This window comes from Scyliorhinus torazame, chromosome 12, assembly GCF_047496885.1.
Source record: "Scyliorhinus torazame isolate Kashiwa2021f chromosome 12, sScyTor2.1, whole genome shotgun sequence".
NCBI lineage: Eukaryota > Metazoa > Chordata > Chondrichthyes > Carcharhiniformes > Scyliorhinidae > Scyliorhinus > Scyliorhinus torazame.
Genome location: NC_092718.1, coordinates 211067468 through 211093323, shown reverse-complemented (window position 1 = coordinate 211093323; position 25856 = coordinate 211067468). Strand labels below are relative to the sequence as shown.

At 50.5% G+C, this 25856-nt stretch overlaps 2 protein-coding genes across 2 annotated transcripts in view; both read left to right on the top strand.

The window, feature by feature from the left end:
* Window positions 1-1859, top strand: part of aldh3a2b (aldehyde dehydrogenase 3 family, member A2b) — a 22508-nt gene extending 20649 nt beyond the window's left edge. Inside the window, exon 11 of the mRNA XM_072469863.1 lies at window positions 1206-1859. Coding sequence (XP_072325964.1) covers window positions 1206-1220 — 15 coding nt within the window. The 3' untranslated portion in view covers window positions 1221-1859. The remainder of the gene's footprint in view (window positions 1-1205) is intronic.
* A 19502-nt stretch (window positions 1860-21361) lies between these two features.
* The window catches only part of LOC140386945 (multidrug and toxin extrusion protein 1-like), a 102464-nt gene continuing 97969 nt past the window's right edge, over window positions 21362-25856 (top strand). Inside the window, exons 1-3 of the mRNA XM_072469862.1 lie at window positions 21362-21454; window positions 22823-22891; window positions 24952-25100. Of these exons, the coding sequence (XP_072325963.1) occupies window positions 21368-21454; window positions 22823-22891; window positions 24952-25100 (305 nt within the window). The 5' untranslated portion in view covers window positions 21362-21367. The remainder of the gene's footprint in view (window positions 21455-22822; window positions 22892-24951; window positions 25101-25856) is intronic.

Here is a 25856-nt window from a genome sequence, read left to right as displayed (position 1 = left end):
GACTGAAAACATTTCTAATTCTGAATTCACCAAATGATCAAAAGATAGTCTTTTGATGGCAGAGAGATCAACAGTACAGCTGCTCTGTCTGGCTTCAGCTCCAACACTGAAAACAAAACTAAAACACACCCTGCAGCAAACAGCCTAAAACGAAAGTAAAAAGCTGACAGACAGCCCAGCTCCACCCACTCTCTGACATCACTGCAGTAATAAACACCCATTTCTTAAAGGTACTCTGACATGACAGGGATCCTCAGCTGAGTCTAGTATTACCCATTCCTACACCCCTGCCACCCCCCCTTCCATTCCAATTTCAATTCTCTTCCTGCGCCAAGTGATTGTTTCCATAACAAGTAATTCCCGGAGCGGGTCGCTAGTCCGCTGCCAGAATCTCCTGCAATGGAGGATGGTCCACGGCAAGTGAGGCAGACCAGGAGTCTCTCCAACTCTTACCGTCAGCCATTGGCGTGCCTGGAAGAATTTGCAGGTTGACTCACTCACCCTGTTTGGCCGGGTTATGAATGCCCCTTCCTTGGTCATCAAGCCCTGGAGTGGGACTTGAACCCTAGACAATAGAACATTACAGCGCAGTACAGGCCCTTCGGCCCTCGAGGAGACCTCCTGGCTCAGAGATAGGGATGCTGCCCATTGCACCAGGAAACTTTGCTACCTCTCCTGCCACTGGCCCGATTGTGAGGAGCTTGGCCTGGACGGGGGTGAGAAGTGTACAGTACAATACAGCCTCAGTATTCCGGGAAGGGGTTGGGGGAGGAGGGATTTGGGAAATACGATCCGGAGTTTCTTTCACCCGTTCGGCAAGTCCCGATGAACCCCTCCTCCCCAGAGGTCAGGGCCAGCTGTGTTGTCGGGTCAATGTCAAGGAGTTAGAAGGGCAGCACGGTGGCGTAGTGGTTAGCACTGCTGCCGCACGGCACCGAGGTCCCAGGTTCGATCCCGGGTCGGGATCACTGTCCGTGTGGAGTTTGCACATTCTCCCCGCGCCTGCGTGGGTTTTCGCTCCCGCAACCCAAAGATGTGCAGGGTAGGTGGATTGGCCACGCTAAATTGCCCCCTAATTGGGGGGGGGGGAATGAATTGGCTACTCTAAAAAAATTTTTTAAAACATGCCGACACCTCTGGGGGAGGGGGAGGAGACCCAGTGTATAGACAACAGTTTGTTCTAATTCTGTATCTTTTTCTTCCAGTTTTACTTCATGTGATGTGTGGCAGGACTCCATTCCATTGAACTCTTGATGACCCTGCAGTTGAAACCTATGAGGAGGCGACGAAGCACACAAAGGCCTCTGAGTCATGAGACCGCTGATATTTTCAAACAAATGCGACCAGTACCTGAATAATTCCACTTTCAAAGCCATCTGTTAATTCCTACGAGCTCCCATCACTTTTTGTTCGATGAAGGTAGCTCCATTGAAAGCATTAACACCGAGACAGTGAGCTGAATGGACTCCTGTGCTGTAATTTCTGTGGGTTTTATTTCTTTGTACATTTTACATCTGATTTTATATTCGATTGTGCGACTAATAATTGTAGCCTTTTATTTTTGGGCTTGGTCTTCGTGGTCACCACACTAAGTTCAGTCACTTGATTCATTTCTAATACTAACTGATTATTATAAGGTTTACGCGCTAATTATAATGACGTATAATCACTTCCGATGCTAAAATGTATTTGGAGATTCCCTTGTCCCTCTTTTGGTATAATATGGCCAAACCAATGGAAAAAGGATAGTGGAAATTTGAGTGCAAATTAGGTGCGGTACTAATCTATTTTCTGTGATCTTTTGCGATGTTGTAAACAAATAAACATGGCGGTCGAAGATAGCCTCGCCCGTAAATCTGGCCAGGCCTCCTGATTGAATTAATCGTGAGCTTCTGCTAGCTGTGCTCAAAGAAACGCCAGAAACAGGAGAAAGGGCAGGCCACTCGGCCCATCGAGACTGCGCCGTCATTCGATACCATCACAGCTCATCTTGGGCTTCAACTGCATTTCCCCTCCCGCTCCCCATGTCCCTTAATTCCCCGTGGAGACCAGAAAGTCTGTCCATTCGAGCCTTAGATATATTCAACGATGGCTCATCCACAACCCTGGGTGGTGGGGCGGGTGGGGGGACGGGGGTGGTAGAGAATTCAAAAGATTCACAACCCTTTCCCTCTTCTCAGTCCTGAAAATTGTTCCCTTGTTATCACCCTACGGCGCTGAGGACCCGGGTTCGAGTCCCGGCCCCAGGTCACTGTCCGTGTGGGGTTTGCACATTCTCCCCGTATCTGCGTGGGTCCCAAACCCACAACCCAAAGATGTGCAGGGTAGGTGGATTGGCCACGCTAAATTATCCCTCAATTGGAAAAAAATAATTTTGTACTCTAAATTTATCCCCCAAAAAATAATTTGCTAAGGAGGTGATCACTGTGCCCCGTCACATCTAGCGACTAGTTCTGTACATTTGTCGGAATGTTTTTTTTTGGCATTTAAACCCGAGTTATTCCCAGGTTGTGGACTGATTTAAAACGCCACATTTTTGTATCGGTGCGAAGCCCATTTTCAGCCGCATCGATTGATGCACGATCAATAACTACTAAAACGAGGTTGTAGTACAACTGAAGGCATTAATAAGCTAGAAGTATTCCCCAGCAGCTCAGGTACAGAATGAGGGCTGCTGGGACGGCACAGGTTCTTATACCCCGCCTATCTGGGCGGAGCTACCATACTCTACAGCCAATGGTAAAACCCCTAGGTTTAACCAATGGCACTTCCGCCTCTCAGGTACCGTAATACCTGATAATACCACATCGATCAAAGTGCTCTTTAAAATATATCATGGTGTATATTTTAAACCAATTTATTGTGTTTTGAGTTTTACTGTGTGATGTTGCTTGATTTACGCTGGTGCATGACATTTAAAATTTTTTTTAGAGTACCCAATTCATTGTTTTTTCAATTAAGGGGCAATTTAGCGCAATCCCACGCCAATCCACTTAACCAAACTCGCTGCAAGTTTGGACACGGTCAGATGTTTGGATAACTTCCAGTTTGCCGAGGCAGAATGTGGGAGGCTGGCCAGGAGTGTGTTAGAATAGACGAGTCTACAGGTTTTGAAGGAACGGGTGAGTAATTGTGCAGTGGATGAGCTGAGACGGGGGCAATGTTGTAATATGCCTTTAAGGTATAGCAGCATGACATCACTAAAAGGGAAGTGTGTCACGTGGTCCAGAATCTGTTTCACTTTGGCCCGTGAGCAGAAAACAGCGCACACAGCTCTGCGATGGATGTCTTCAAGTTTTCTACCTAAAGTATAGCTGTTCTCATGTCACCAGTCTAAATACATGAACCCACAGCTTGTTTACCCAATCCCCTATGAGTGATTGGTGCTCTTATAACATAGGAAGCACTGCGTGGTGTCCAGTGGTGGGATGGCTGCAAGGTTCAACTGCAGGTAAACAGCCTTAGACCATACTCCATGGCATGAGATGATGCTTGGTGCATTGGTCAGACCACAACCAGTTTGCAGCCTCCAGGTGTTGAAATCGCACCATGGTGACTGTACAGAGTGGCTTCGAAGACGCGATGCGAAGGTAGGGCTCAAACAACGGGTAAGCAGGCCGTTTCCTCATGGTGAGACAGCAGCGCAGGCATAGCCTGTCAGCCCAGTGAACGGTAAGAGCGTGTCGAGAGGACCAGCGCTGGGTTAGCCCAGTCAGGAAAGGTGAGGGTGTGGATCGGATCGCTGGTGAGCGAGGGGAAGGCAAATAGACAAAACCATCATACAACTGGGCTAGAGAAGGTTGAGATTATGACAGGCAATGCTGGGAGTTGATAAACAATAAATTGAATAAACCAAGGATCAAAGGGATATTGTCAAAATGTCCACAAAATTCCCCAGTTTAAACTTGGATCATACTGACCGACTATCCAAATTCAAATAGAACATTATGCACAGCTACGGATTCTTGATTCAGATGTGTGTGAACCAGAAAAGGAAGCCATAAAAATTTGCCTAACAATTGGGAATAAATATCTACGCAGGCTGCACATGTCAGGATTAACAGCAAAACCGGCCCCCGGTCGCTGTCCGTGGGGAGTTTGCACATTCTCCCCATGTCTGCGTGGGTCTCACCCCCACAACCCTAAAGCTGTGCAGGGTAGGTGGATTGGCCACGCTAAATTGCCCCTATAATTGGAAAAAAATAATTGGGCACTCTTAAGTTTAGACCAAAAAAAGGATTAACAGCGAAAGAGCTAAAGGATCCCCAAACGATAGCGACTGAATTGGAAGGCCAATTCCGGTTTGGGTTAAACTTTCAAATTCATCGACTAGAGTTCTTGTCATTTCGACACCAGTCTACAGAATCCATCGAACGCTTCATCAGCAAATGCAGAGAAAAGGGTGCCTACTGTGAGCTTTCAAACGCAGAGCTCGCAGGCAGAATTGTTGAATTGGTGATCGCGTCCACCCCCTCGTTGAAGCATTCCAAAAAGATCTACTACAAAATATGTAGCATCGGGGAGCGATGGATTGACGGACGTAAGTAAATAGATCATAGAACATACAGTGCAGAATGAGGCCATTTGGCCCATCGAGTCTGCACCGACCCACTTAAGTCCTCACTTCCACCCTATTCCCGTAACCCAATAACCCCTCCTAACCTTTTTTGGTCACTCAGGGCAATTTAGCACGGCCAATCCACCTAACCTGCACGTCTTTGGACTGGGAGGAAACCGGAGTACCCGGAGGAAACCCACGCAGACACGGGGAGAACGTGCAGACTCCGCACAGACAGTGACCCAGCTGGGAATCGAACCTGGGACCCTGGAGCTGTGTAGCAACTGTGCTAATCACTTGTGCTACCGTGCTGCCCTTCTCTATGTATGAAGCCACCTTCTCGACGCAGCTTACAAGTCTTGAGCACAACCTTGATTGTTAACGCACGCAGGAGAGTGCTCAATCCTAGCAGGACGTGGAAGGTGTGGGCTTCTGCACGCACCAAGGAAATCAATTGTGCAAGGCATGTGGCAGAAAGGGTCATTGGCAGAGGCAGTGCACTGGAGCAAAGACTGACGCAGCTACAAAGAACCCTGCCCTGATACAAACAGACTGTATGCTATGGGTACCAATAAGAACGGCCATCCAGTATTCCATCAGAAACACACATGAGGTGATTGACAAACCAGGAAATGACAATGATGCGCACAACCAGATGAAGAGGGGCAAACACATGTTTCACACCGTCAGTCTGAAAAGCATAGACGCCTTCACACCGGGCGTTTGCCAAGGTTCAAATCATCTGCTCCAAGAAAGCAGGTAATTATTTGTTCTTGGCCAAGATGACCACAGAGGCAAGATTGAAGTGCTTGAATTCAAAAGGCATGTATCACGGAGGTGGAAGGCCATATACTGCACAACTATCGGTACACAATGGTTCACTAATCTCACATGCAGGATCCATAGTCCTGGAGTGCAAGAACAATCAATCCTCTTAGGTGTTACAGATGTTCTACGTCATGGAGACTAAACGGTCAGCGATTACGGGTGTGAGTGTCCTCCCACTAGTGATGATTCATGGAATTACTCCAACATCACAATGCAGATTAACCTCAGATACTTCTATACACCTCGGAACCATAGAATTCCTGCAGTGCAGAAGGAGGTCATTTGACCCATGGAGTCTGCACTGCCCCTCTTAAAGGGCACCCAACCCAGGCTCACTCCGCCTAACCTGTACATGTTTGGAATGTGGGCGGAAACCAGAGCATCCGGAGGAAACCCACGCAGACACGGGGAGAACGTGCAGACTCCGTACAGACAGTGACCCAAGCCGGGAATCGAACCCGGGTCCCTGGTGCTGTGAGGCAGCAGCGCTAATGACTGCACCACCGTGACCCCCCCTCCACCGTGCATGACCCAACATCAAAATATCCAGACTGGCTTGACAAACATTAATAGAATATTAAGCATTTATTGAGAGGGGAATTGTATAGAAAAGTAGGGATGTTATGCTTCAGTTGTACAGAGCACTAGTCAGATTGCATCTGAAGTACTGTGTACAGTATTGGCCACCTTATTCAAGGAAAGATGTAAATGCATTGGAAGCAGTTGTTATGGACGCCTGGTCAGCTCACAACAGTGCCTAGGATACTGAACCTGAACCATAATGTTTTAAAGTTTTACGGCAGTGCGGAAAGATTGATTAGTTCCAGGAGTGATCATGTAAATAATAAGACTTGGTTATTTTATAAACAAACTTTATTAAAACAAAAGAGAAACAATATTTACACCGTTAAACTTCAACATTAACAATTACAGATTACATGTTGTTTCTTAACCTTGGCACACTAGTTCCCATTAAACAGCACTTCAAATGAACATACAGTTCTCATTGCATTTAAACAGGGAGGCAAAGGTAATACTTGCATTCACAAAGCAATGTTTCTGCTGTTAGTGAAGTTCCTTCAGAGCCCTTTTCGAAAGCCTGTCTCTGGGGCAGCTTCCCGTGACTTCTTTCACTGGTGTTTCAAATCCTTTTCCTCACCTGTTCAAAAAACAGGATTCTTTCTCTTTCACTCTCTGAGCTCCACCCAGCCCCTCAAACGAAGGTTCTCTCCAGGGGTATCCAGACTTGAACCCATCATCGTTCATTTGGCTGCTGGATTTCCCATTCCTATTCACACAAAAGAATAGAGTCACGGTATTGACTGGCAACTAACCTCCCATTTACGCACAAAAGAGGCCATCAGACTCTGTAATGGGCTAATGGCTGGTCAACAAGAGTGTCCCAAAGGACCACGGATATTGACTGAATCACCCAGACCTAAGAGGGGCGTCCTGTGTATTCCCACTAACAAGTTTAAATCTGAATGAGACAATGTAACTCAGGCCAGGCGTGGGCGTATCCCTCTGGCTCTGTGCTAGCAGTTTTTCCCTCTTTCTGTTTAACCCCTAAAGTGTCCACTACATCTTTGATCCCATTTGTGGAGCCAATTTCCAAATATCTCCCCCTCGAATCACCTCCCTTCCTAGAGACAAAATGAATCATCAATATACGCAGATGGCTTTATATATTGAACGCTTCCAACTTTAAATATTTCTCAAAATTATATACACAATGTACATTCCATACGATATATAATTTTTTCATTTTTAAACATTAAAACATCACATGGATATAGTCCATTGTAGTCCTTTCCCATGTCACCATCGTGATGCTGCATCAGCAATCACATTTTCTTTCAGATAAACTTTTTTGCACAAGTTCTGTCCTGGTAGTTCTGATATTATCAAACATAAAGGTGGTCTCGGTGATAGTCTCCATAATTTTACACACCAAAACATCAATAACTCAGTTACATGCAGTTGCCTTCCTTTGCCAGCAGAGATTTCCCTCGAACGTAAGACAGATCAATGTTGCAGCATTCGTCATCAGTTTGTCATATTTATCAATGGTTTAGTATCCTGCTTCTTTTGCTGTCGGTTGAGGATAGCCAAAAATAAGTGTGAACAGCTGGTGCATTTGGACAGTGTCAAACCAGACCGGTCATTGCATGTTGAAAACTGTCTGACGATTCATGCTGCATTTGTACCAGCTCTTCAGCCTCCAGATTCCATATTCCACCATGGACGACGCTCTTTGTGAAACGGAATAGCGATCAGATTATCTCTTCTCTTCATTACTCTAGATCTAACAGCTTAGCTGACTGAATGATTCGCATGGCGAAATCTGTAATTTCCAAATGTAGACAGACCAAGCACGATCCACACATTGCAATGTTAAATCTGAGAGTGACACAGCGGGTACCAATGTAGCCAATCTTATTATTTAGTCGCTCAGAAATGAGAGAGCAGGAGAAGATGACCAGTGTGCATGATACAAAGGCAGGTACAGTTGGGGCAGCTAGCTCACAGGAATCCCGCAGCAGGTACGTGGAACCAGCCAATGGGACAAGCATTTGTTCAGGACCACGGTCCTGTGAAGTCACTCCACACAAAGGCTGAATGATGAGGCATAACGGAGGACAAACCCGATCCACTCCAGCTCCCCCATCACCGTGCAGTCCTATTATATCCAGAACACGATCCCAAATGCAAGCAAGAACAACTCCAAGAATGACAAGCCCACAGATCACTGTGAGCAAGGTTATCATTACAAGATCCGGGCCTACCAGCAGATTGCCTCTGTGCTTTGGAGGCTCATAGATTCACCATTCCTATGTAATTGCAGTCAAACACAAGCCTGCATTGTAAATAATTATACTTCTTTGAAAGGGGGGGGGGGGAAACTAGCTTGAGAAAGAAAGGGGGCTGGGTGGCACTGCCAAGCCGGCAGGAGCACTGCCCGGGTACCGGGGTGCCAGTGCAATGGTCAGGGTTCGAGAGGGGCCATGCCCATGAAAGAGAGGGGGGGGTGGGTCTGAAGGGTGGGGGGGCTGCAAGCAGGTAAGAAGGAGCCTCTGGGAGGTGGGGGGGTGTTGGAGGTCCTGGAAGGGGGGGGGGGCCTGCAGAGGGGGGCCCTCAGGGACCCCATAGCAGGGTGTCCACACTTGGGTGGTGTGGGGTAGTGCCCATGTGTGAGTGGGGGATGACTTTGCCCATGGGTGGGCAGGTGTGGGGGATCCACAAGCTCACTTAGAGATCGGGGCACCCTTTCAAAATGGCGGCTTGATCTCTGAGTTCAGTTCCCCAGTGATGAAAGAATTCTAAGTGGGGGCTAAACCGCTGAGGAACTCCCCAGGGCCCAAAAAAGTGACTAAGTGTCATTAGAGAGCGGTGGGAACTCACCGACAGAGCTGGCGGGAAATCCCAGCAAAGGTCACTTAGAAACTTTTCTGTTAAATCGCGCCCGAGAATAGAGGGCAGAATTCTCTCGCCCCCCCCTCCCCCCCTCCTCCCCCCACCCCCCCCCAAAACGCCGGGTGGGAGAATGGCCGGGGCGCCACGCGAGTCCCGCCACGCCGCCCCGGCACCCGCACGCGATTCTCCCCCCCCCCCCCCCAAACCGGCGCGGCGAGAATCCCGGCTGGCCGCTGGGAGAATCGCCGCTCGCCATTTGTAACGGGCGAGCGGCGATTCTCCGGGCCGAATGGGCCGAGCGGCCTGCCCAACACGACGGGTTCCCACCGGCGCCATCTACACCTGGTCGCTGCCGGTGGGAACAGCGCGGGAACGCTGGGGGGGGGGGGGTTCCTGCAACAGGGGGGGACTCAAAAGGGGTCTGAAGGAGTACCTCCTTTCCTTCGCCGACCCGCAAGATCCATCCGACATCTTCTTGCGGGGCGGCCGCGGGGAGGACGGCAACCACACACGCGCAGGTTGGCGCCGGTCAACATGTGCATGCGCGGATGACGTCATTTACATTTACGCGCCGCCGCTTTTACGCGGCGCCAAGGCCTGGCGCACGTAAATGACGCGCGCCGCTCCTAGCCCCCCGGGGGCGGGAGAATTGGGGGCTGGGAGCGGCCTCCGACGCCGGAGTGAAAAGCCCGATGGGAGAATTGCGCCCAGACTCTTGTCACTCATTCTGTGAAGCCGTCTGTGCTCGGGGCACTGCAATTATCAACTCTGCCACTCGGGGGAGCTCCTGGGACTCTGCTTAAAAGTGAAGCAGTGAGGCTCAATGTGGCTGCTCTGCGCCATTATTCAAGCAGTGTGTTTGTTTGCAACCAGGCCCCTCTGTAGGTCAGCACATGACTCTGGGCGGCAATGATTATACAATAGAGCCATTCACAATAAGCGGACAATCGGTGGAATTATTGGACGTTGGCTGTAGGCAAATTGACCCATTTCATGCATAACTCCCCTGACAGTGCCTTTTAGTGTCTGTCGATCTGGGTCAGGACGCAATCGTTAACAACAGGAAAAAGCCATTAGGTTTAATAGCCTCTCCTCTTACTCGAGATCGAGCCCATCTTCTCAACACACCCCTCGTGCCCACTTCTCCCTTGCCTGAAGCCATACGCTTCCCAGTCCAATTCCACGCGAAAAGCTGTCCCCATTCGCTGGAAGAACAAGGATGAGGAGGCACATATTCAAGATTTTGGGTGCGAGCTACGGAGTGGGGTCGGGGATGGATGTGAGGAAGAACTTTTTTTAACGCAAAAAAACTCGCTGCCCGCGAAGATAGAATCATAGAATCTCGATGGTGCAGAAGGAGGCCATTCGGCCCATTGAGTCCGCACCGAAGCTCCGCTCCCCCACCCTATCCCTGTAACCCCCGGGACAATGCAGCATGGCCAATCCACCGATTTGGACTGTGGGAGGAAACTGGAGCACCCGGAGGAAGCCCTCGCAGGCACGGGGAGAACGTGCATGGTGATTTTCCTGCTGGCTCCCAACATTTCGATATCGATCACCTCGTCCCCACTTGGCCAGAAACCCTGCGGTGTGATTTTCCTGCCCGTTCTGGAGGCAGGATCTTCCCCTGTGGTGGGCACCTCAGCGGCGCGGTGGAGCATCGGCCTTGGCGGGACTGGCAGGTCCCGCCAGTGGCCAATGACGAGCCTCCCTGGCCGGAACACCCCTCGCGATTCAGCCAAAGTAAACCATGTTTGTGCAACACGTCACCGTGGTGCAGTTGAGCTCTTTGGTGTAGCTGCACTTTATTTAATTTTAACCTGAGTGCAACTCAGAAAGGTTTGAAACCGCCTGCGTTCTGAAGGTGGCGTTTTTGTTCCATGGCTTTGATGCCCCCCCCTCCCCGCTCGTACGCGGCCGTTCTTTGTGTTTCGTTCCCATCGAGGGGATTGGCTTCTTTTTTTAGCTGGGAGTTTGTGAATTGTGGTTCTGATCCTGGGCTGCTGTACGTGGGATCCCAGGACAGGGAGAGTTGCGATGGTAGCCCCCTTACCGCAATACAGTCACTGTTCAAGTCGAGGCTCATAAATTTGATGTAGGTCACTCAGCCTCTCCAGCCTGCTCCACCATTCAGTAAGATCACAGCTGAACTTTTAACTCCACTCCACTTCCCAATCTAATGTCCTGATTTCTTTATTCTCCAAAAATCTACCAGTCTCTGGGCTGGTTTCTCTGCACGCTGACGCCGAAATCGCGTCCGCGCCGGGGCGGAGAATCCCTTTCCGCGCGTGGAATCGGGCCCAATGCCGGTCCCTCGATTCTCCGGCCCCCGGAAAGCAGCGTACTCAGGGAGTACGCCGCTCCGCGTAGCCCCCTTCTGCCGCCATTGCCGAAGTCCCGCCGGCGTGGACCACTCATGGTCGTCCCGTTCGGGATGCACGCGTGGCCGGGGACGGGCCGATCGGAGGGTGGGGGGGGCCTCAATACGAGACGGGTATTTTCGAGCGGGCGGTCTGGGTCGGGCGGGCGGCCGATCAGAGGCACTATTTGCACGGTCAAAACCCCTCCCACCCGGGATATTCTCTCTTCCATCAGGCAGGAGATAGAAAAGTGTGAGAACGTGCACTAAAAGGTTCAAAACTGCTTCTTCCCCGCTGCTACCAGACTCCTAAAATTACCCTCTTATGGACTGAACTGATCTCTCCACACATCTTCCCAACTGAGCAGTGCTACACTCCGTGTGCTTACCCGATGCCAGTGACTATGTGTTTACATTGTGTATTTATCATATGTCCTGTGCCTTTCATGTACGGAATGATCTGCCTGGACTGTACGCAGGGGAATACTTTTCACTGTACCTCGGTACACGTGACAATAAATCTAATCGAAATCTGACCCTGTGACCCATGACCCCCCCACCCCCCGCACACACACAACAGCAGCTACCTGTCAGGCCCACCTGAGACATTTATATGCTTCACAGAGACCATGGGTGGGATTCTCTATCGGCCGACGCGGAAATCGGGAAAGGTGATTAGGTTGAGGATTGATTTTGGCACCGGAATCGTAGCGGACGCCGGGGGCGAGATTCTCCGACCCCCCGCCGGGTCGGAGAATCGCCGGGGGCTGGCGTGAATCCCGCCCCCGCCGGTTGCCGAATTCTCCGGCACCGGAGATTCGGCGGGGGCGGGAATCGCGTCGCGCTGGATGGCGGCCCCCCCCCCCCCCCCGCGATTCTCCGGCCCGGATGGGCCGAAGTCCCGCTGCTGGAATGCCTGTCCCGCCGGTGTGGAATAAACCACCTCTCTTACCGGCGGGACACGACGGCGCGGGTGGGCTCCGTGATCGGGGCCTACCGATCCGCGGGCGGGCCTGTGCCGTGGGGGCACTCTTTTCCTTCCGCCTTCGCCACGGTCTCCACCATGGCGGAGGCGGAAGAGACTCCCTCCACAGCGCATGTCATTTCCGCGCCAGCTGGCGGGGCACCAAAGGCCTTTTCTGCCAGCTGGCGGGGCGGAAATCAGTCCGGCGCGGGCCTAGCCCCTCAAGGTTAGGGCTGGGCCCCCCAAGATGCGGAGGATTCCGCACCTTTGGGGCGGCGCGATGCCGGACTGATTAGCGCCGTTTTTGGCGCCGGCCGGCCGACATCGCGCCGATACCGGAGAATTTTTGCCCCGGATTCATGTCAAATCGCAATTCTCCGGTGCCTCGACAGTAGCGTCAATGCGTTCCACTCTGCACCGTTTCCATATCATTAGCGGCCTGACCGGCATTCTCCGGGTCCTTCTCGATCCTCCACCTGCAGCGGGGCGAATTCCCGACGGCGAGGTACACTGTGCTTTCAAAAATTGTTAAACCGGCGCCATGGCCGCTGAGGGAGAGGGAGGGGGTTCAGAAAGTATCCAGCATTGGCATAGTGTGCTGACATCGTGCCGCTAGCCGGGGGCTTCTGCAAGGGCCGGGGGTGGCCAGGAGGTGGGCTGGGGGGTCGGGGTGGATGGACACGGAGCACCATTGCCGCAGCCGGTTGTGTTCCATGTGGCGCCGATCCTGGTCCCTTCACGGCCGCTGAATCGGTCCAGGTGAGGCGCCAGTTTTGCTGTCGACGAACTCCACGAATTGTGACCCGGCGCCGACACTTAGTCTCCGGGACGGAGACTCCCGCCCCATCCCTCATTGCAGCAAACTCCGGAGGGTCTAGTCCCAGTTCACTCAACCGTCTCATGCCAGAAATCAGCTCGCTCGAAGGCTATGGGTCCCTCTCTCTCTCATTTGTTAGAATCCAAGGGAGGTAATTTCTGCTTCCTCTAATGAGTGTATGAAAAAAAATTAAACCTGATTGAATTACCGGAAAGCTTTTCCTCTGAGCCTCGAGCCTCTCAGTCAGCATCCTGATCTCCTTAACCTCCCTCCTCGGCCCATCGCTCAGACGCTGTCTCTGCTTGGTGAAGGAACCAGCTCCGTGCGTGACCCTGGGGCAATAGCGAGTTGGGATCATCCCGGAGGTGTGAGGGGAAGGGCGGAGGTGCGCCTTGGAGGGTCAAGGCGTCATGGGAGGAAAGAGGCAGATGTGATTTTTTTTCAGGTGTAGCCACTTCTAGAATCTTCCTTCAGATTTCCAACTTTGTTTTCCTCCTTTTCGAGCCTCATTCAACAAGTGCCACCTCCTTCCCCTCAGTTGTCTCCTCCACCTCCTCCTCCAGCTGTTCTCACCACTCTCTCCTCTTGTCGTTACCCTCCTCCCATCCCCTTACCCTCCCTCCCTCTCTCCCTCCCTCCCATCCCCTCACCCTCCCTCCCTCTCTCCCTCCCTCCCAGCCCATCCCCTCACCCTCCCTCTCTTTCCCTCCTCTCCCTCCCTCCCATCCCATCCCCCCTTCCCCTCTCCCTCCCTCCCAGCCCATCCCCTCACCCTCCCTCTCTCCCACCCTCCCAGCCCATTCCCTCACCCTCCCACTTTCTCCCTTTCCTCCTTCCCTCTCTCCCTCCCTCCCATCCCATCCCCCCCTTCCCCTCTCCCTCCCTCCCAGCCCAGCCCATCCCCTCACCCTCCCTCTCTCCCACCCGCCCAGCCCATTCCCTCCCCCTCCCCCTTTCCTCCTTCCCTCTCTCCCTCCCTCCCAGCCCATCCCCTCACCCTCCCTCCCTCCCTCCCTCTGCCAGCAGTCAAGGACAGGATTTTGACGCAGAGCGGAGCTGGTGTCAGCTCTGACCCTCTGCTGCGCCGGGAAAAGCGAATCCTAGATCAAAATGGGGGATCAGGAGCCGGGGGCGGCAGCTGGGAATGTCTCTCGGACCAAGTCTAGCTGTGGGATCCTTTTCCGTTGCATTCCCGCCGCTGTGCGGGAGGAAGTGAAACAGCTGTTTCTGCTGGCTGGACCCATGGTAAGTGAAACAATTTTAAGACAGATATCTGTGTTGGGGGTGGCGGTGTGGGGTGGCGGGGGAGGGTGTGGGGGGGGGGGGAGGCGAGGGGGGAGGTGGGGTGGTGCTTTGCACAACTTCGGGAAGAACTCTCTGGATTTATGTTGTAGCTCTCAGCAATGTTCCACGTATGATGACAACTCTGAAGTTGGCAGGTGGGGAAGGTTTTGGCCAAGGTTGGTATCATGACCAGTACAGGCTTGGAGGGCCGAAGGGCCTGTTCCTGTGCTGTGTTGTTCTTTGTTTCTAGCGGTGCACAGTTTTTACCAGCCCAAACTGATTTTATGGTCACGATTGAACTCTGAGGCCTTGCTGTGTGCAAATTGGCTGCTGTACTTCCTATGTTACAGTATATACACTGCAAAGTGGACTGTGACGCGCTTGGGGGGGGGTTTCGTCCTGAGGCCATGAAAGCACGGAGTAAACGCAGGTTTATTTCTCATGTCCTAAAACACAGGGCGGGAGTCTCCCGCTTCTCCTAGTCATGCGTTTCTCGTCCGTGGGCCATTCGCTGGCGGTGGGATTCTATCCCCCTGCCGCTTGTCAATGGGATTTCCCATCGAAACCACGCTGCCGGAAAACCCACTGGGTGCGCTGCAAGCAGGGAAGGAGAATCCCGACGGGAATTTCGGCACATGGATCTTTGCACAGTTTTAGATGGTGCATCAAGAGCTCCTCCATACCTATGGGTGGTTGTTCGCCCTCCGATTACACTGGAGATTGCCGCCTCAAGCAACATCTGTATTCCATCTATTCCTTCCCTGTTCTATAAATGGCCTCCCTTTACTACAAGTATTCGCAGTTATGCAGCAAATTTACCATCCCCAGGATTAAGAAGGAGCCAAAGAAGGAAATGTCAGGAGAGCTGACCAAAGGGTTGGTCAAAGGTGCAGATTTTAGGAAGGGTTTTCGAGGAGGAGAGAGGGGTACAGAGCCTCAGAAAAAAAAACATTTTGGAGCCCTGGACTAAATGACTGAAGGCGAGACAGCCAGTGAGGGGGCAAAGGAAGTCGAGGATGAACAAGAGATCAGAGTTAGAGGGGCACAGATTCTGCTAAGATTGCAGGGCTGGAGTACCTGGTAGAAATAGGGAAAGAGGTGATGGGGCAGTTCAATGAATGGAGAGAGTAACAGTTCAATGAATGGGGCAGTGTAACAGTTCAATGAATGGAGAGAGTAACAGTTCAATGAATGGGGCAGTGTAACAGTTCAATGAATGGAGAGAGTAACAGTCAATGAATGGAGAGAGTAACAGTTCAACGAATGGGGAGAGTAACAGTTCAATGAATGGGGAGAGTAACAGTTCAATGAATGGGGCAGTGTAACAGTTCAATGAATGGGAAGAGTTCCAGTTCAATGAATGGGGAAGTGTAACAGTTCAATGAATGGGGAGAGTAAAAGTTCAATGAATGGGGGGAGTAATAATTCAATGAATGGGGAGAATAACAGTTCAATGAATGGGGAGAGTAATAGTTCAATGACTGGGGAGAGTAGCAGTTCAATGACTGGGGAGAGTAGCAGTTCAATGAATGGGGAGAGTAACAGTTCAATGAATGGAGAGAGTAACAGTTCAATGAATGGGGAGAGTAACAGTTCAATGAATGGGGCAGTGTAACAGTTCAATAAAAGGGGAGAGTAACAGTTCAATGAATGGGGCAGTGTAACAGTTCAATGAATGGGGAGAGTAAAAGTTAATGAATGGGACAGTTTAACAGTTCAATGAACGGGGAGAGTAACAGTTCAATGAATGGGGAGAGTAACAGTTCAATGAATGGGGCAGTGTAACAGTTCAATGAATGGGGAGAGTAACAGTTCAATGAATGGGGAGAGTAACAGTTCAATGAATGGGGCAGTGTAACAGTTCAATGAATGGGGAGAGTAACAATACAATGAATGGAGAGAGTAACAGTTCAATGAATGGGGGAGAGTAACAGTTCAATGAATGGGGAGAGTAACAGTCCAATGAATGGGGAGAGTAACAGTTCAATGAATGGGGCAGTGTAACAGTTCAATGAATGGGGAGAGTAACAGTTCAATGAATGGATAGAGTAACAGTTCAATGAATGGGGAGAGTAACAGTTCAATGAATGGGGCAGTGTAACAGTTCAATGAATGGGGAGAGTAACAGTTCAATGAATGGGGAGAGTAACAGTTCAATGAATGGGGAGAGTAACAATACAATGAATGGAGAGAGTAACAGTTCAATGAATGGGGGAGAGTAACAGTTAAATGAATGGAGTAACAATTCAATGAAGGGAGAGAGTAACAATACAATGAATGGAGAGAACAACAGTTCAGTGAATGGGGAGAGTAACAGTTCCATGAATGGGGAGAGTAACTATTCAGTGAATGGGGTAGAGTAACAGTTCCATGAATGGGGCAGTGTAACAGTTCAGCGACTGGGGTAGAGTAACAGTTCAATGAATGGGGCAGTGTAACAGTTCAATGAATGGGGAGAGTAACAGTTCAGTGAATGGAGAGAGTAACAGTTCAATGAATGGGGAGAGTAACAGTTCACTGAATGGGGAGAGGAACAGTTCAATGAATGGAGAGAGTAACAGTCCAATGCATGGGGAGAGTAACAGTTCACTGAATGGGGCAGTGTAACAGTTCAATGAATGGGGAGAGTAACAGTTCACTGAATGGGGCAGTGTAACAGTTCAGTGAATGGGGAGAATAACAGTTCAGCGACTGGGGTAGAGTAACAGTTCAGTGAATGGGGAGAGTAACATTTCAGTGAATGGGGAGAATAACAGTTCAATGAATGGGGTAGAGTAACAGTTCAGTGAATTGGGAGAGTAATAGTTCAATGAATGGGGAGAGTAACAGTTCACTGAATGGGGAGAGGAACAGTTCAATGAATGGAGAGAGTAACAGTCCAATGCATGGGGAGAGTAACAGTTCACTGAATGGGGAGAGTAACAGTTCAATGAATGGGGAGAGTAACAGTTCAGTGAATGGGGAGAGTAACAATACAATGCATGGGTAGAGTAACAGTTCACTGAATGGGGCAGTGTAACAGTTCAGTGAATGGGGAGAGTAACAGTTCAGTGAATGGGGAGAGTAACATTTCAGTGAATGGGGAGAATAACAGTTCAATGAATGGGGTAGAGTAACAGTTCAGTGAATGGGGCAGTGTAACAGTTCAATGAATGGGGAGAGTAACATTTCAGTGAATGGGGAGAATAACAGTTCAATGAATGGGGAGAGTAACAGTTCAGTGAATGGGGAAAGTAACAGTTCACTGAATGGGGAGAGGAACAGTTCACTGAATGGGGAGAGTAACAGTTCACTGAATGGGGAAAGTAACAGTTCAATGAATGGGGCAGTGTAACAGTTCAATGAATGGGGAGAGTAACAGTTCAATGAATGGGGCAGTGTAACAGTTCAATGAATGGGGCAGTGTAACAGTTCACTGAATGGGGAGAGTAACAGTTCACTGAATGGGGAGAGGAACAGTTCAATGAATGGAGAGAGTAACAGTCCAATGCATGGGGAGTGTAACAGTTCAATGAATGGGGCAGTGTAACAGTTCACTGAATGGGGAGAGTAACAGTTCAATGAATGGGGAGAGTAACAGTTCAATGAATGGGGCAGTGTAACAGTTCAATGAATGGGGAGAGTAACAGTTCAATGAATGGGGCAGTGTAACAGTTCAATGAATGGGGCAGTGTAACAGTTCACTGAATGGGGAGAGTAACAGTTCAATGAATGGGGAGAGTAACAGTTCAATGAATGGGGCAGTGTAACAGTTCACTGAATGGGGAGAGTAACAGTTCAATGAATGGGGAGAGTAACAGTTCAATGAATGGGGAGAGTAACAGTTCAATGAATGGGGCAGTGTAACAGTTCAATGAATGGGGAGAGTAACAGTTCAATGAATGGGGCAGTGTAACAGTTCAATGAATGGGGCAGTGTAACAGTTCACTGAATGGGGAGAGTAACAGTTCAATGAATGGGGAGAGTAACAGTTCAATGAATGGGGCAGTGTAACAGTTCACTGAATGGGGAGAGTAACAGTTCAATGAATGGGGAGAGTAACAGTTCAATGAATGGGGCAGTGTAACAGTTCAATGAATGGGGAGAGTAACAGTTCAATGAATGGGGCAGTGTAACAGTTCACTGAATGGGGAGAGTAACAGTTCAATGAATGGGGCAGTGTAACAGTTCAATGAATGGGGCAGTGTAACAGTTCAATGAATGGGGAGAGTAACAGTTCACTGAATGGGGCAGTGTAACAGTTCAATGAATGGGGAGAGTAACAGTTCACTGAATGGGGAAGTGTAACAGTTCACTGAATGGGGCAGTGTAACAGTTCACTGAATGGGGCAGTGTAACAGTTCAATGAATGGGGAGAGTAACAGTTCAATGAATGGGAAGAGTTCCAGTTCAATGAATGGGGCAGTGTAACAGTTCAATGAATGGGGAGAGTAACAGTTCAATGAATGGGGCAGTGTAACAGTTCAATGAATGGGGAGAGTAACAGTTCAATGAATGGGGCAGTGTAACAGTTCACTGAATGGGGAGAGTAACAGTTCAATGAATGGGGCAGTGTAACAGTTCAATGAATGGGGCAGTGTAACAGTTCAATGAATGGGGAGAGTAACAGTTCACTGAATGGGGCAGTGTAACAGTTCAATGAATGGGGAGAGTAACAGTTCACTGAATGGGGAAGTGTAACAGTTCACTGAATGGGGCAGTGTAACAGTTCACTGAATGGGGCAGTGTAACAGTTCACTGAATGGGGCAGTGTAACAGTTCACTGAATGGGGCAGTGTAACAGTTCACTGAATGGGGCAGTGTAACAGTTCACTGAATGGGGCAGTGTAACAGTTCAGGGATAGGAGTGGGTTTCTCTGACCCCCGGGGCCGGGTTGGACAATTGCTGCGACCGGCGCGAATCGCGCCACGCTGCCCCGCGCCGGGGTGCGATTCTTCACAGAGCGGAGAATCGGCGCCAGCATGGTTGGCGTGGCGCCGGCCGGAGGCCGCTCTATGTGGCCCCCCGGCGATTCTCGGCCCAAGATGGGCCAAGCAGCCGTAACAAAAAACCCAAATCACGCCGGCACCATTCCAACCTGGTCTTACCCAATGGGACCTCGGCGTTGAAGGGTCCGGGGGGTGGGGAAGCGGTGGTCCGGCCCTGGGGGAGGCCTCCGCAGTGGCCTGGAACGCGATCGAGGCCCACCGATCGTCGGGCTGGCCTCTCTGGCTGGGGGCCTCCTTTCTTCTGCGCCGACCCCTTTCGCCCTACGCCATGTTGCGTCGGGGCCGGCGCGGAGAAGGGAGCCACTGCGCATGCACGGACCCCGTGGCGCCGAGTTGACGCCGGGATCTGCAGCTGGAGCAGCATGGGTCCTCCAGTGCCGGACTGGCCCCCTGTAGGGGCCAGAATTGCTGATCCTGAGGCCATGTTGACGCCGTCAGGAAACGTGATGCCGTTTCCGATGGCGTCAGCACTTAGCCTCAGGATCAGAGAATCCCGCCCAGTGTGTCTGTCCAAATATCTTTTGTTGCTTAGAGCTCTTACGGTGAAGTAGCAGACTTGAAATGAGACTGGGGGATGACGATAGGCATTCCTTTCCATAGATCAATTATTACAATCCCGGATCTGACCCCAACATTTGACAGGACCCCCATAATTTAAAAAAAATTTGTAACACTGTGAGGAAGGATCCTTCGCTCCAGGAATGATTCCAAGCGCAATTAGGGATATATGGTATTAAAACAAACTTTATTATTAACACAAATAAATTAGCAAATAGATTACAATTAGCAGTCAACAATGTTTAACAATAAAATGAAAGGGAACACTTTAACTTCTAGTTGATCCCTTTTCTATCTCCAATCAAGCAAAACGTATAGGTCAAAAAACACTTTTAAATAAAGCTGGCACAGACAGAATTACTTGCCGTTCTCAGGTTAGAGAGTTCTCTGAAAAGGCTGGATGAAGAGAGAGAAAGAGATCCTTTCAGTAGACCGCCTGCAGATCCCTGCCTGTCAGATTAATGCTCAATCTGACAGCCTTCTGCAAAAAGTGACGTTCAGCTCACAGCTTCCAGAAATTAAACCACAACTGACTGCTCCAGACCTGGCTCCTCCCATTACTTACATCACCTTTATTCCACTCAAATCCCACAACATATTTTTAAACTTTAGTTTAGAGACGATGGGCGTGATTTAACAAATAAAACTCCGAGAGTCCCGTTATGGGCACGAATAGTGGGGTGATTCTCAGAACCTGTGAGGCCGAGAACGAACATGCTTTCAAACTGGAGTCTAGGGTTTATTCGGCCTAGATCGAAAATGGCCTGCTGAGGCTGCACTTACCTCACTTCCTGCACTGAACTTGGCCCTGATCACTCAACCCCCTCAGCCATCCCACCGTGGCCTCTGGATGCCCCCGCCCCAACATTACTCCTTGCGTCTCCCCTCACCCACCTCTTCCCGGGCCCGATTCCTGGCATGGACAACCTGGCACCTTGGCACTGCCACCCTGCCCTGAGCCTGACCACCCGGGGTCCTTTGATGGCCTGGGAGACCCCCCCAAGAGGCCATTACCTTTGTGTGGAGTAGTGCTAAACGGTGCCATGGCGATGTCTCCCACGTGTGAACATTCAAACCCAGCGAAGGTGAGATCCAGATTGTGATGCCTCGCGGGATCTTGTTAGATGTCATGAGGTGCTCCGAGCGTCACAAATACCGCAACTCCAGCCTCATCACGTCACTGAGTTGGGTGCAATGAGGCCGTTCGATCGCGCCCAATGTCTCTGATCATCTACTCCTTAGAAATCACAACAATTCCCATTCGGCCTCTCCTTGTAAACATAAACACGGCTTGAAAGAATGATGATCTCACTTTTATGACAGCTCAACCGCACCTTTTGCAGCCACAAAGTCTGTCTGTCTTTTAAACTAGGAATATAAAATATATTACTGCAGAGGGTATATACACGCCCTATCCCAGGCTTTTGAAACCATTACTGCACCAAACACATATAATACCATATATATCCCAACTTCTTATCTTAATCACACAATGTGCTAACCCCAGCTGCAAGGTCTCCATCTTTATTTGTCTATCGTTTGATCTGCCAACTAATTTTAACGTAAGTGTATTTTTAACAGATTCTGTCACAGGTGATGATTTTTAGCCTTAATTTCATCAGCTCAGCGTTCAGCGGACACCTTGGCAAATATGAATTGGGCGCTGTGTCACTCGCCACATCGGTAAGTACAAGGTGTCCATTGAAGCAGCGAATCCTTGTAAGTGGCTTTAGGACACTTTCTGGATCATCCAGAAATCCAGTTACCCTATTAAAATCTCTTTGCTTAAATGTTGAGTGATGGGGATGACCTTTCACCACGTTGGGGTGGGGGTGGCGGGGATGGTGGTGGGTGGGGGGGGGGGGAGCGGATCGGTGTGGTGGTGGTCGTCAACCTGAAATGGCAACTCTGTTCCTCACTCCACAGTGGTTACCTGGCCTCTTGGAGAGTTTCCAGCATTTTCTGTTTTGTATTTCAGATTATAGTGGGCGGCTTCTGCCGTCCCGCCGCTCCAGATTTCTGGTGCGGCACGCCGTCTGTATTCTCCGTTACGCCGACTGCTCACTGGGGTTTCCCATTGTGGGGCAGCCCCACGCCGTCGGGAAACCCCCGGGCCGCCGGCAAAAGGGAGCATCCCGCCGGCGGAGAATTTGCAACATTTGCAACATTTTTCTTTGATCATTCATGGGTGCTGGACGTTGTTGGCAAGACCAATGTTCATTGCCCATCCCTCATCGCCTTCTTTAATACAACTGAGTGCATGACTAGGGCCATTTCAGAGGGACAGTTAAGAGTCAACCACACCACCGCGTGGCCTGGAGTCACATGTAGGCCAGACCGGGTAAGGACGGCAGATTTCCTTCCCTGAGGACATTAGTGAGCCAGACGAGTGTTTTCCCCAGCCCAATAATGGCATGGTCGCTGTTCCTGAAACTAAGTTCAATTAATGAATTAAAAATTGGGAATTGAAGGCTTGTTTCAGAAATGGTGGCCACGGAACTATTGAATTGTTGCAAGAATCCATCTGGTTCACTCATTTGCTTCGCAGTGGGGTTTAAACTGGTGTCTTCTGCTTAACAAGTTCAGGTCTATGGATTAACAGTCCAGCAACATAGCCATTATGCTACCAGTCTGGGACCATGCAGCAGTGGTTTCCAATGGTCTTGACACTGATGTTTTGCCCCTTGGAAGGACCCGGGTTCATGGCATACTCCTTTGGACACTGATCTTTTGGAGGGAACCTGCATCTGAAGTGTTTTGCCTTTGATACTTCGGATTTCTAACCGATGCAAAAACCCAGACCCGTGCAAAAGAATCTCCTACGTAAAATATTTCGGAGCCTGCAGGAGTGGGGATGTTGTCAGTCTGGAATGGAAGGCACCCTCATGTTGCCTGGGCAGGTAGTCGCTGCCCTGACATTGATTTCTTAGGGGAGGAGATGGATTGCTGCGACCGTTTTTAATGCTTTGTTTTTTTCCTTCCAATATTCTCTCCCCCCCCCCCCCCCCCCCGCCCCCGTTTACCCCCTCCCTTTCCAAACTGGTGGCTAAGGTGATCAGTGTGACTGGCGTCGCCGTGGGAACCGGTCTGTCCATGGCGTGTGACACCCTGATATCACAGGTAAATCTCCGTCGCTGCGGTCGCCTCAATGGGACGCACGGTGAAAAGAAAAATAGGAAAACATTGCCCTTTTCCCTGGTTGATCTCTTCTTTTTTGATAATTCTCGGGGTATAGGTGGTTGTGAACGCAGTGTTGTGGAGGGCGCCAGCTGAACAGGTTGTACGTGTGGAGGGAGTGGACTGAGTCGTCAGGGAAGGCCACTGAGGTCCAGGCCCACCAATTTGTAGAAAGGGGCCCATTAGTGCGGGAAAGGGGGAAAGCAGCAGAGTCCGTCCCCTCCGAAATGGATGCCCCATTTTGTCCCTCAGTGACCTGTGGAACTCTAACCCTGCTCACCTGCTGTAATGAGGGGACGGCACTGACCGGGTCACGGGGCAGTAGACCACAAATCCGCAGTGTGCCCTCAACCCATCGCAGCTTGGTTTGTCCTGATAGCCAATGGCCATTATTTGGTGGTGCGGGCCCCAAACCTTCGTCCAGCTTTACGTTATGCTTTCTACTTGAGATCGCCCACCACCACCAACCCACGTAAGTGTCTGAGAAAGTGAGTGCGAGAGTGCCCTCTTCTTGGCCATTGTTCCTGGTGAAGGGTTTGCATTTCACCTCACTTACATAATAAGTAATATATAATGGATAAACGCCTTCAGGCAATAATTATTGCCCTTATTCTTTTTGAGGCGTGTTGTCCGTTATGTATCGCATTGGACTTTGCAGTACAAAAACAAGCCATTGGGTCCACACATGGCGTCCATTCCTCATCACTGAACTGCCTGCCTGTTGGAGTTTGTTTCCAGTGATGAGTGTTGGGGAAGGGCCATTGGCTTGGCCACCGGGAGGATCTCTTGCTCTTTTTCAGATACAGGCTGTAAGATCTTCAGTGTCCCACACGGCTGCACACGACCTGTGCTCGGTATCTCAGCGAAGGGGCAACACCTCTGCCAGTGCAGCGCCATCTCGGTGCGGCACTGGAGGGTCAGCCTGGGCCCCGTGGCTTAGGCCCAGGGGCAAGTGCGCTGCCAACCGAGCCAAGACTGACACCTCAGGGACCAAGCACCCGGCCAGGGCTCCAAACAGGCGGATGGAACCTGGAGTTGTCTTTTTAAATTGCATGGTCTGTGGGAGGTCTGGTTGGGCAGAATGACCACGTTCCTACCCTCTGGGATCAGAGAGCTGTCCAGCGAGGAGAGATGTAGGAGTTCTGAAGTGTGAGATGTGCTGTCTTTGGAACATATTAAATTCTCAGAGGGTTTGACAGGATAGAGACTGAGAGGGAGTTTCCCCCCGGGGGTCAACAACCGTAGAATATCAAGGGCAGCCATTCAGGGTTGAGCTGAGGAAAGATTTCTTTACTTTGATCATAGAATCATAGAATCATAGAATTTGCAGTACAGAAGGAGGCCATTCGGCCCATTGAGTCTGCACCGGCCCTTTGAAAGAGCACCCTACCCAAGCCCACACCTCCACCCTATCCCTGTAACCCAGCAACCCCCACTTAACCTTTTTGGACACTAAGGGGAATTTAGCGCGGCCAATCCACCTAACCTGCACATCTTTGGACTGTGGGAGGAAACCGGAGCGCCTGGAGGAAACCCACGCAGACACGGGGAGAACGTGCAGACGCCGCACAGACAGTGACCCAAGCCGGGAATCGAACCTGGGACCCTGGAGCTGTGGGGCAACTGTGCTAACCACTGAGCTACCGCGCCGCCCACAGCGTTGTGAACCGTTGGCATTCTCTATCCCGGAGAGCTGTGGACACTCAGTTAGTGAATTTATTCAAGACAGAGATTGACATGTTCTAAGGGATTCCGAGGGACATGGGAATGAGACATGAAGGGGAATGTGAGGTGAAAATCAGCTGTGGCCTTTCCCAGAAGGAAAAAACCCAGTTCGGACCGGTATTCCTATTTCCCCATTTTACTGCTTCTGCTCTCTGCGTACTGAATAGCGAAGTCGGCTCGACAGGCTCAATGGCCCCGGTAGCTGCTCCTATTTCCGATGGTTTTATGGATTCTCCTGATTGTGTGACTGACCATAACTGATTTCAATCTCATTTCAGACTTACGGCAGCAAAAACCTGAAGCGGATTGGAGTCATTCTCCAAAGAGGCACCCTCATTCTCATCATCTTCTGCTTCCCTTGCTGGGCCCTCTTCATTAACACGGAGAAAATCCTCTTGGGTACCAAACAGCACCCTGAGGTAGCCAGGTCAGGCACTCTTTCCTAATCCCTAACCAAGACCTATCGCAGGAGGCATCTCGGTCGGAAGAATAAAGCATAGTTTCCACAACTTGAGGGGATCTGAGAGCTGTCATTAGTTTAAAAAAAATAATTTTAGAGTACCCAATTTTTTCTCCCAATTAAGGGGCAATTTAGCATGGCTGACACACCTACCTTGCACATCTTTCTGGGCTGTGGGGGGTGAGACCCACGCAGACACGCGGAGAATGTGCAAACTCCACACGGACAGTGACGAGCTGTCATTAGTTAATGTGTCGAAGTCTTGCGTTGACTATTCATGGTGCCTCGGGATGTGCTGAGATCCCCCACAATCAATTAAAATAATTTCCCATTAGAGTTGACAAGGAGAGGGCAGCACGGCGACACAGTGGTTAGCACTGCTGCCTCACGCCGCCAAGGTCCCAGGTTCGATCCCGGCTCTGGGTCACTGTCCGTGTGGAGTTTGCACATTCTCCCCGTGTCTGCGTGGGCTTCGCCCCCACAACCCAAAAGATGTGCAGGGTAGGCGGATTGGCCACGCTAAATGGCCCCTTAATTGGAAAAAATTGAATTGGATGCTCTAAATTTATAAAAAAAAGGAAAAGAATTTTGAGAAGGAGGTGTTGTGGCACAGTGGGTAGCCCCCCTTGTCGCCCGCGCCAGAAGCTCTAGGCTCGGGTCCCACCCCAGGACCTGATGGCCAAGGTCATAACACAGCCACACAGGCTGAGTGTGTCAACAGGC